We start from the raw sequence: 12,401 nt of genomic DNA on the forward strand, positions 1-12,401 counted from the left end.
GCCTGTCTCAAATGATTTTCGTACTCCACTTATAGACATAGACATAGACATAGAAACATACAGCACAGAACAGGCCCTTTGGCCCACAATGTTGTGCCGAGATTTAATCCTAATGTAAAATATAGTAACAACCTACACACCCTTCAACTCACTGCTATCCATGTGCATTTCCAGCAGTCGCTTAAATGTCCCCAATGACTCTGCTTCCTCCACCACTGCTGATAACTCTCTGTGTAAAAAACCTACCTCTGACGTCTTCTTTATACCTTCCTCCTAATATCTTCAAACTATGACCTCTCGACCAGTCAATCCTGCCCTGGGGAAAAGTCTCTGGCTATTGACTTTATCTATTCCTCTCATTATTTTGTACACCTCTATCAGGTCTCCTCTCTTCCTCCTTCTCTCCAGAGAGAAAAGTCCGAGCCTATTCAACTTTTCTTCATAAGACAAGCCCTCCAGTCCAGGCAGCATCCTGGTAAACCTTTTTTGCACCCTCTCTAAAGCCTCTGTATCTTTCCTATAGTAGGGCGACCAGAACTGGTCACAATATTCCAAGTGTGGCCTCACCAGGGACTTGTAGAACTGCAGCAAAACCTCATGGCTCTTAAACTCTATCCCCCTGTTGTTGAAAGCCAAAACACCGTATGCTTTCTTAACAACCCTATCCACTTGGGTGGCAACTTTGAGGGATCTATGTACTTGCACACCCAGAACCCTCTGTTCCTCCACACTGCCAAGAATCCTGTTTTTAATCCTATATTCAGCATTTGTATTCGACCTTCCAAAATGCATCACTTCGCATTTATCCAGGTTGAACTTCATCTGCCATTTCTCAGCCCAGCTCTGCATTCTGTCTGTATCACGCTGCAGCCTGCCGTAGCCCTCTATACTGCCGACGACACCTCCAACCATTGTGTCATCTGCAAATTTATTAACCCACCCCTCAACCTCCTCATCCAAGTCATTTATAAAAACTACAAAGAGCAGAGGCCCAAGAACAGAGCCCTGCGGGACCCCACTCAACACTGTCCTCCAGGCAGAATACTTTCCATCTACAACCACTCTCTGCCTTTTGTCAGCCAGCCAATTCCGAATCCAGATAGCCAAATCTCCCATATCCCATACTTCCTGACTTTATGAATGAGCCTACCATGGGGAACCCTATCAAATTCCTTGCTGAAATCCATCTACACCACATCCACTGCTCGACCTTCATCGACCTGTCTTGATACCTCCTCAAAGAACTCAATAAGATTTGTGAGGCATGACCTGCCCCTCACAAAGCCATGCTGACTGCCTTTAATCACACTATGCTTTGCCAAATAGTCATAAATCCTATCCCTCAGAATTCTTTCCAAAACTTTGCTGATCACACATGTAAGACTGACTGGTCTGTAATTGCCATCGATTTCCCTATTACCCTTCTTGAAAAGAGGAACAACCTTTGCATCCTTCCAGTCCTCTGGTATGATTCCCATGGAAAGTGAGGAGGCAAATATTCTCGCCAGCGGCTTAGCAACCTCCTTTCTCGCTTCTTGGAGCAGCCTCGGAAAAATCTGGTCTGGCCCTGGGGAATTATCAATCTTAATGTTTTCCAAAATTTCTAGCACATCAACTTCATCAATCTTGATCTGGTCATGACTGTATCCCAGCTCCTCTAAGCTTTCATTTATAACAAGTTCCCTTTTCTTGGTGAAAACCAAAACAAAAAACTCATTTAGGGGCTTCCCCTGTCTGCTCAGACTCTACACACAAGCGCCCTCCGCTACCCCTGATCAGCCCTACCTTCTCCCTGATCATTCTTTTATTCCTCACGTATGAGTAAAACGCCTTTAGGTTCTCCCTAATCCTTCTTGCCAAGCCTTTTTCGTGCCCCCTCCTGGCTCTCCTCAGTCCATTTTTGAGCTCCTTTCTAGCAAGCCTGTAATCCTCTAAAGCTAAGGATCCTTGCTTCCTCCATCTTACATAAGCTGCCTTCTTCCTTTTGATGAGAAGTTCCTCTGTTCTCATCATCCAAGGTTCCTTAATCTTACCTGCCTCAGAGGAACAAATTTGTGCATCACTCGCAACAACTGCTCCTTAAATAGTCTCCGCATGTCTGCATTATCTGTTTCTCCAGTTCATGAAACCATCTCATGAGACTCTGCTCCATGAGTATGGCTCCCCTGATAGTTAGCTATCATAAATACAGCATTGTACTCAATTTGCAAGGTTTAAGTCAACCGAGCCTTTTTCTAATGAGCACAAGCAGCTAAACTGAACCCTTCCTCCATTCAGATGGATCAGTTATCTCATTCAGAGAGATCTGAACGTGGGTTTAATCTCACAGTCTTGGATATATAGACATTAAGGGAGAAATTCTAGTTATGTGTGTCAGAGGATTCGAAGTTTAATTCTGTCCCTCTGCTGACCACACTGAACAACTTTAATTTTAGTCTTCACAATAAAATTAATATTCAGCTGAATATGTCACATGTATACCAGTTTTATTTGTAGCCATGTTTGAAAAAGGCCAGACAACACTTATTATTCAAGTGCCTTTGTCCCCTTGATAAGATTAGTTTGTGTTTTAAATTGCTAAGTAGCTGCTTTTAATATGCAGTAATATCTGTTTTCTTGTCAGTTAAATAAACAAATTGTTTATCCACTCTGTCTAGACATTTGAATATTAAGCAATGATATTTTATGATATTTTGCCTCTCAGTACAAAACTGATTGTTTCAGAAAAATAATTAACTGTGTGAATATAATGTCACTATTGAAAGGTTAACATTTCTTCCAGGAATTTCAATCCCATCAAATTTGACTGGAAACATCAATACAAAATAAAGTAACTGGGTAAGAACAGAAACATGTTGAGAGTCTTCATTCTGAGTTTTGGAGACTATAAGATGTGGCTTGCAGTTCACATTAAATATGTCACTGGATCATTGAACTGATTCAAAACTGAGTTAGAGAGATTTTTGCTAGACAATGGAGTCAAGGATTATGAGGGACAGATAGAAAACTGGAATTGAGACCACAATCAGGTCATTCATGATCATATATGACAAAGTAGGTTGAAAGGAAAAATAGAATACTGCTGCTCCTAAATCCTATGTCCATACATTATAATTCAAGTCAACTGACATAGACCATGTTGTGAAACCTGAAAGGGTTCAGAAAAGATTTGCAAGAATGTTGCCAGGGTTGAAGCGTTTGAGCCATAGGGAGAGGCTGATTAGGCTGGGGCTGTTTTCCCTGGAGCGTCAGAGGCTGAGGGTTGATCCCATGGAAGTTTATAAAATTGTGAGGGGCTTGGTTAGGGTGATTAGCCAAGGTGTTTTCCCCAGAGTAAGGTGATTCAAAACTGGAGGGTATAGATTTAAAGTGAGAGGGGAAAGATTTAAAGGGCAACCTTTTCACGCAGAGAGTGGTGCGGCTATGGAATGAGCTGCCGGAGGAAGTGGTGGGGGCTGGTACAATTACAACACCTAAAAGACAACTGGATGGATATACGAATAGGAAGGGTTTAGAGGGACATGGGCCAAATGCTGGCAAATGGGACTAGATTAAATTAGGATATCTGGTTGGAATGGACAAGTTGGACCAAAGGATCTGTTTCCATGCTGTGCTGCTCTTTGTCTCTATGACCAGAATGGAACAGGATATCAAATTTGGGCAGAATTTCACAATCCAGTCAGTATTAGTTTTGAAAACACTTCCTCAAGAAAGCTAACAAATCACATTCCACATCTTTTCTACCTTTAACATCTATACCTTATAATATTGTTCTTATTTTATCATGTATTAGCTTCCTACAGAATTCTGAACGATTATTTATTTGTTTAACTTGTACAAATGCTTTTCAATACTCTTTTGTTTCTGAACAGGATGGAATAGTTGCTTGAGATGATAATTAATCTAAAGGAGACACAACCATAGAATAACAGTGAATCACACAATTCTGAAGGAGCAGATAATGGAAAGGATTTGAGTCCAATCAAAGGAACCAACTCCATTCACAGAGGCTACTGTAAGATGCTGAAGAGTGAAAAAATTTAATAAGGTACTCAAATTAAATCAGTAATTCATGAGTATTTTCAAAGAGGATTTAACTCTATTAATTGTGTACAATATATTACTGTACCTGTCCATCCAGTCCGGTTCTCCTTACTAACATCAGCGCCATGTTTTAGTAATACTCTTGTACACTCCAGATATCCAAGTGTAACAGCAAGATGCAGTGAAGTCCGACCTCTTGGGTCAAGTTGTTCGATGTCAACCTGCCAATCAAAGGACATGTTCAACAATTGTCACTTTATCATTTTGCTTCTTCGGTTTATAAATTGGCATGACGAAGCAAAATTGGTCACATCAATGATAGGCTCACTTTCTGCAGGATTCAATTTTGACATTTCTATTACAATCTGAGTCAAAATCCATTTAAACTGGGATTGTGCTGCACTGTGCGAGAATTTGGGTTGATACTGAGACAACTGTATTCCATCCTTTTTACTGCTCCCAATAATTTTCCCCCATTTCCCTCAAGCCATTTGACTTGAATTTGTACACCCAGTGGCCATCATGTGTGAAACTAGATAATGGCTTTTCAACTGCATGCAGCATCACACTTCCTGCTGACCTAGAGTGATGATAAGCTCAATCACTGAACGTTCAGCTGGCAAATTGTGAGTAAAGCATGTTTGAAGCTGTAGTTGTTGTGGTGATTCTCTAGTAATGAAAGAAGTAGAAGCCGGGATGGGGGCAGTCAGACTGGGAAGTGAGTGCAGAAGGTGGTGCAGTCGGGTTGATCAGGGAAGGAGGTAGTAACTCTGATTTCTGTGATGAACAAGTTGGAAGGTAGTGACAGCAATCAGCTGAGGGGGTAGGGGTGATGGGTGGTAGTGCTGTGAGCAAGTGAGGCAGTTGTAGCAATGATTGAGTGGGGAGGTGTGACAGCCAGCAGATCAGGAGTTGGTAGTGACTGTGATTAGGAGGGAGTGACTGCTGGTGAAGATTCCTGGAATAGAAGTAAGTGACAGCAGTCACCATTCTTTGAATGTATTCTGAGAGTCTGTTCCCTTTGGCTCCAGATTCATTTGAGTAGACCTTTTTTTTTCAAGAATGTACTTGTTTTTATGTGATGTGTGCATTGCCAGCAAGGGCAGCATTTGTTACCCATCTCAAATTGCCCTTCAACTCAGTGACTTAAACTGAGAGACCAGTTAACATAGGAACATTGAAACTAGGAACATGACTGATCCTCTACCTGAAGGCCATTTTCTGACTCTTCCTTGATGCCTTTAAACCTAGAAATTGATCTCTTTCTTTCTTGATTATATTCAGTGACTTGGCCTCCACTGTGTATGGTGGTACAGAATTCACTACCCTTTGCATGAAGGTGTTTTCCCTCATCTCAGTCATAAATGGTCTGCTTCATATTTGAGACTGTGTCCCCTGGTCCTGGATTCCCAAACCAGGGAAAATACCTCCCTGTATCTAGTCTGTCCAGTCCTGTTAGAGTTTTATCGATTTCTCCATTTTATTCATCCTGACAAATGTGAGGTGAAGCAATTTGGAAGGACAAGTTTAGGTGGGAATTATACAGTGAATGGCAGAACCCTTAGGAGTATTGATATGCAGAGGGATCTGGGTGTTCAGGCCCACAGATCACTGAAGGTGGCAGCTCAGGTAGATAATGTAGTAAAAAAAAGCTTATGACATGCTTGCTTTCATTGGAAGGGGCCCTGAGTATAAGGATAGACAAGTTATGCTGCAGCTTTAAAGAATTTTAGTAAGGCCATTCTTAGAATATTGCATACAGTTGTGGTCACCACACTACCAGAAGGATTTGGATGCTTTGGAGACAGTACAGAAAAGGTTTACCAGGACAATGCCTGGGATGGGGAATTTTAGCTATGGAGGAAGGTTGGATAGACTGGGTTCATTTTCACTGGCATGCAGGAGGTTGAGGGACAACCTAATAGAAGTTTATAAGATTGTGAATTGCATGGATAAAGTGGAGAGTATGAGGCTTTTTCCCAGGATGGAGGGATCAATTACAGGGGGACACAAGTTCAAGGTGCAGGGTGGGGGTGGGGTGGGGGGGGCGGGTTTCAAAGAGATGTGCGAGAAGTTTTCACACAGACTGTGGTGATTGCCTGGAACATTTTGCCAGAGGGGTTGTTCGAAGCAGACACAACAGCAGCATTCAAGATACACCTGGACAGATACATGAATAGGAAGGGAATAGAGGGATACGGATCCTGTAAGTGAAGACAGTATGGAAGGGCAAAATTAGTCAGCGCAGGCTTAGAGGGCCGAAGGGTTGTTCCTGTGCTATATTGTTCTTTGTTCAATCAAAGCACTCTTTTATTTCTGAACTCTAGTCAGACAAAATGCTGTGGGTCTGGTGTCACTGGGCCAAGCAAGCAAGGTTATAATGGCAGATGCCTTTCCAGTGAACCACAATAATCAGTGATATATCTCATCATCACCATTACTTTCATTAAGTCTAAATTCTAAATTCTACCAGCTGCTGTGCTGGGATTTGAACCTAAGCCCCAGAATTTAGAATGGGCCTAATGCAGTGATATTGCCATTCTGCCATCATCTCCCATTTGACCTGAAGTGATTGTTCAGCTCCCTGTGGTTCAGATTTATGCGATTGTAGTCAGTGGCAATGGTGTCTGACTCAGAATAATCCTGAGAGGGTGTGTTCAAACAAATTTAAGCTCTTTATTTGCATGGGACCTTGATCCTGATCTTTTGATCTTTACCAATATGCTGAATGATATATTCATTCCTCATAAGGAGCTTACACTCCTACTGTCCATATTAGAGGCCTAGAAAGTGTCTGGTCTCCAGAAACAAGTGTTTCAGAACCACATTTCAAAGTCTTGTCCTCTTAGTTGCACTGCTCCTGGCATCACCCCTCCTATCTCCTGTGACTCCTGTGATAGCAGCAATCACAGAGTTAACATCTGTCATGGAAGGAGCAATGGGCCTGGATATGCAGTCTATATGTTTGCTGACTGGGTAGATTTCAAATCCGCTACATTGGAAAGCCATGGTAAAGCTTTGAAATTAATCTGTGACAAGCCATGGTTTAATAATTCTGCGCACAATAGATTAGGAACGAGTTAACTTATGTTTCTTGATGGCAGTTTTTAGTCATGCATTACCACTTAGTTAAAAGGTTAAATAACTAACAGGTCTTTGGCGTTTAGAAAATGAATGTTCCCTTGAGAAAATTGGCCTGTCAGACATTGGTGCGAGAAGCCATAAAACATTTACTAGCTACATTGATGAAGGTTTTACCACAGGTATCATCAAGCATAGCTGAACTGTTGAAATGGATCCTAATGCTTAATAACGGAACTGTAATAACCTTTCCTGTGGAAACATGTCCCTGCAGATTCTGCAGAAGCTCCATAGGTAAGACAGAGAAGACCAATCTTTGGTTTTAATTTGAACCGCAATAGATCTTGCACTGAGCAACAATGCATTTGACATTTGTTCCATCCGTACTGAATAGATGGTCTTGTCTTGGCCATTCATCAATTCATTGCAGGTCACCACAAAACAAAACATGGCAGCCCTTCTCATTCATTTTATAAATGGTCTTCTCATGATGATCTATAATTTTCAAGCTACCATTTCTTTCATGTTCTGTACGCAAAGGAGGAAATCCAGAAGTGGAATGCATCATTTTCATCATAACAAGTAACACAATGGGATTTACAAAATTGCCTGGGAACACTTTGTCAAATTTTGCCATTTTAAGGTTCCAGTATTTGCAAACATGTTTAACTTCCAAATTTGTTTTAGCAATAATCGAGGCAACATCTTCAATATCATAAACAGTTTATTTCCGACAAAGCTCCAGGCTTTTCAATGTGACCCATCACAGATTGCATCCACACAGTAATTTTTTTTTCCATGCTGAGGATCTTGTATTGTGCAGTAAGGCTGTGAGAAAGAATCAGTCTGTCACTATTGCACATCCACCTAATGTCTGGATTGGTCAGTGAGTGTTATTTTTGACATAGACTTCTGAAATCTTTCAGAATGTTTTGTTAAGATAGAACACCAGGACTTCCTGTGGAGAATTCTTGTTGTTCCTAGTATTTATAGGGTAGGTAGATTCAACACTTCCATTCCTACAAATGTAATGAGGCGATGGCAAGTGGAAATTATAGGCAGAGTCAGTGTCAGCGCTATTTTCTTTGAATCTGGCTGAGAAACTCCACTTCACAGCAGGACATTCATCTTTACGCTTGCCTGCAATTGGTGCATGACCTGAGCAAAGTAAATGGTACTTTCAGCAAAACGATAAAAAGCAAGGAAAATAAAGACTTGTATTTATATATCTCGTCATGACTCCCATTTTTATGAGAGTGGTCCACAGGCAATAAAAATACTTTAGAAGCGTAGCCACTGTTTTAATGTAGGTAGTACAGCAGTCAATTTGTGCAGGCTCCCACAAACAGCATTGTAACATTCACTGGATATAATGTGTTTGTGATATTGACCTTGGGATGACTATTGACCAGGGCACCAGGGATAAATTCCCCTGCTGCTCTCCAATTAATAAGCTACTTGAGAGGATAGACTTCTAAATTAATTCAAACGAGCAAAATTAAATCTTGTTCTCACCTGTTGATGAGACAGATGGAGTTTTTTTCTTTGATCCATTCATGAGGTGAGGGCATTACTGCCTGGACCAGCATTTACTGCCAATCCCTAACCACCAGGCTTGCTAGGGCCATTCCAGCAGTCAGTTCACATTGCTGTGAGTCTGGAGTCATGGGCAGGCTAGACTAGGGAAGGACAACAGGTTTAAAATGACATTTTTACAACAATGGTCACCATTAGGTCAGCTTTATTGTTAATTTGAATTTCACCATCTGTCATGGTGAGTTTTGAGGCCATGTCTCCAAACCATTACTAGTCCAGAGACCATTTACCATGGGCCACTACCTCCTCTCAGAGATGAACTGTGCCTTAGACTGCAGCCATAATTCCTAGGGATATACATCAAAGTACAACGGCCAATGGCGGTATGAGCTTGAGGGTAGGGCACATGCTCTTGTAGCCAACATGGATCTTATGCATGAAGGCAAGACAATAATGTTGAAGATCAGTGTTACTGTATCACAAAAGAAGAACAAATGTTGAATACAGCTCCTGTTTCAATAAATGATCACAAAGCGAACATTTTCACAAGAACAGATGTTCCCAGGGAACATTGTGTTTCTTGGAGGCAATCCATGAGGTACGGGGATGACACAGGTTGCAACAACCATGAAGGTATTTAAGTACTTTGATCCAGACTCAAAGCAAAATCCTTAAAAGACTGGCAGCATATCTAAAAAGGGAATGAGTGCTGCCAGTGAGTTACATTTAAAAAAAAGAGTATTTTTATCTACTGGACCTGACATTTACCACAAGTGTCGATATCTTCTCAGCAGCTCCAAAGGTGATTTTTGCAAATGTTGACAGGTCTGGTGGGTAATGTTAGCACTGGTAGGGCATTATGCAGCTATGGAAAGTTAGAGTGGCTGCTGGAGATAAATTGCTGTGACCTTTTTAATTGTCCAATTTTCACCAGGTGGGCAGCTTAAAATCCTCTGAATAATATAATAGAGTTTCTTGTATTTGGATAATTGAAACTCTGGAACAGTCACTATATGACAAAGTACCTCCTTGATTGGCACCACATTCTCTCCTTCCATCACCAATGCTCAGTAGCAGCAGTGTGTACTATCTACAAGATGGACTACAGAAGGCTCCTTTGACAGCACTTTCCAAACCCATGACCACTACCATCTCGAGAAACAAGAGCAGCAGATATACAGATAAAATATGACCAAGTTCACCTCCAAGTCACTCACCAACCTGATTTAGAAATGTATGACCATTCCTTCAGCGTTGTCAGGTCATATGACTGGAGCCCCCTCCGTAAGGGCATTGTGTGTTTATCTACATCAAATGGACTATAGCCGTTCAAGAAGACAGTTCACCATCACCTTCTCGAGGCAGCTAGTGTTGGGCAGGAAATGATTGTCCAGCTAGCGATGACCACATCCCATGAATGAATAACGGAGAAAATAAATCTTTCACATTATTCTAATTGTACCATGTATACTAATCACTGACACTTACACTGACATACAAGTAAACTAAAATTTACAGTAGTATTTTCACTCCAATGTATGTCCTGAAGCAATCATCTGCATCTGGGTCTACCTATATTTTAAGCCCAAGGAGCTACCCTAGACAAATAGTCCTCAAATAATAATTTAAAAAGCGAGTAATTGCCCAATGACGGTGATTTACAAAAGTAGAATGCAACTGAATGATCGTTGACAATATCATACATGCCTATGGTAAAACATACTGAGACTGAGTGTCGCCTTAAGCTGGAGGATGATAGAATTGTACATTGAACATATTATACAGGTACTAAGATAGGAAACTAAAATACTTGATGCAACTGAGTTATATGTTTTCAATTCTGTAATAGTGGGAGATACAATGTACATTTTGCACAGTGCACCATGTGGGATTGCTACTCAGCAATGACTCAATTTTTACAGTTCATTACTAAGTGGTATGGTTTAAAAATATGTTTTGATTAAATAGGAAGATGTGACTCAAAAGTAACACTTTTGCCTCTGAATCAGAAGATTGAAGATTCAAGTACCAGTCCAGGGACTTGCGCACATTATCCATGCTGACACATCAGTGCAGCCATAGGGAATACTATGTTTTAGAGCTTTCATCTCTGGGATGATCTGTTAAACACATATGCTCTCTCATTTGGGCATTAAAATGTCATGATACTACTTCAAAGAAAGATATCCTGATTAATGTTTGTCCCTTAACATTTAAAGTAGCAGATTACTCATCATGATCATATTATTGTTTGGACCAAGCTTGCTGTGTGCAAATTGATTGCCACATTTCTACTTTATAAGCAACTTAACTCAAAAGTATTAATTCACAGAGAAATGCATTGAGACAACCTGTTGTTATGAAAGGCACTACATATATACGAGTAAACAAACTTTTCCTTTCTTTATGACAAGAGTTGAGAATAAATGTATACATTTCCAGCAGTTTTCCTTTTATGATTCTCAAAATAGGTTTGATCATTGCACTGTCACTGTTAAGTGAATGTTGTTTCTAAACTCATCTGAAATAGAGATTCTCAGTAAACTAAGATATATGTAATGTGACATCCTCAATCAACAGCAAGTCTTAAGGTAAAACTGATTTTAAAATGATAGGGGCATTCTCAAGAAAAAGAAGGTTAGGTCAGAAAACCTTTGTGAAAAAGATAACGTAAAATAAAAATTGCAATCAGTTGGAGTTTCTTCTTGGAAGTATTTATTACAAGTCAAACCACTTCATGGCCTGCAAACAGGAGTGCCAGCTGGGAGCTTTGTCTTTTCCTGTTTGGTTTTGGGTTTACAATGCTGTTTGCAAGTGGTAAACCAATACAGAAGGGGTGTGAATATGGAGTTAGATTGGTAAGAAAACCTACCTCAGTTCTTGGTCACAGCTTCTAATATTGTTTACAGGTCCCTCAATCTAAGCCCTCACCACCCTAACCCACATCCCCAGCCATTCCAAATCCCCTCCATGATCCCATTTATCCTCCACAGCTCACCCAGTATCCATCATGAGCAGTCAACGGATTTCATGCAATATGAATGGGAAGATAATAAATCTTTCACCATCTAATAGAAGCTTCCATTAAACACATTATCATTGATATTGAGAAAAAAATGCTTTCAGATATATTGAAAGTTTGCACCAAAATTACACCAACTACATCAAAGGCACAATCTGTTTTGGCACCCTCTTTAACCTGTCTTTTAATCTCTGATGAATTAAATATCTATGTGCTGAAACCAATTATTGGAAATACTGCTAAGTATTCATAATAGCCACAGCTTTCCAAACAACACAGTGCTATAAGAGATGCAAAGAGTAGAAAGTGTTCCTTTGAATTTCAAAGTAGGGTGAGAACTGTCAGATTTTCTTCAAGTGTCAAAAATAGCTTTTTTAAAATTTGCCACAATAATCAACCACTTAAATTCCTGTACAAAGCAAATCTTAGCAGGACTTATACACTTAATGGTAAGGTCCAAGGGAGTATTGCTGAACAAAGAGACCTTGGAGTGCAGGTTCATAGCTCCTTGAAAGTAGAGTCACAGGTAGATAGTATAGTGAAGAAGGCATTTGGTATGCTTCCCTTTTTTGGTCAGAGTATTGTGTATAGGAGTTGGGTGGTCAATTTGCAGCTGTACAGGACATTGATTAGGCCACTTTTGGAATACTGTGTGCAATTCTGGTCTCCTTCCTATCAGAAGGATATTGCAAAACTTGAAAGGGTTCAGAAAATATTT

At 40.4% G+C, this 12,401-nt stretch overlaps 1 protein-coding gene across 3 annotated transcripts in view; it reads right to left on the minus strand.

Moving 5' to 3' along the window:
- ankrd13b (ankyrin repeat domain 13B) overlaps nt 1-12,401 on the minus strand; it is a 376,259-nt gene that overhangs the window by 113,104 nt on the left and 250,754 nt on the right. For 2 of the 3 annotated variants that reach the window (XM_072589741.1, XM_072589743.1), the window contains one exon: nt 4,130-4,265. In XM_072589741.1, coding sequence (XP_072445842.1) covers nt 4,130-4,265 — 136 coding nt within the window. Of the gene's footprint in view, nt 1-4,129; nt 4,266-8,640; nt 8,805-12,401 lie in introns of all 3 variants that reach the window. The other variant, XM_072589742.1, reaches the window with a different exon arrangement.

Source organism: Chiloscyllium punctatum, chromosome 19 (assembly GCF_047496795.1).
Source record: "Chiloscyllium punctatum isolate Juve2018m chromosome 19, sChiPun1.3, whole genome shotgun sequence".
Lineage (NCBI taxonomy): Eukaryota > Metazoa > Chordata > Chondrichthyes > Orectolobiformes > Hemiscylliidae > Chiloscyllium > Chiloscyllium punctatum.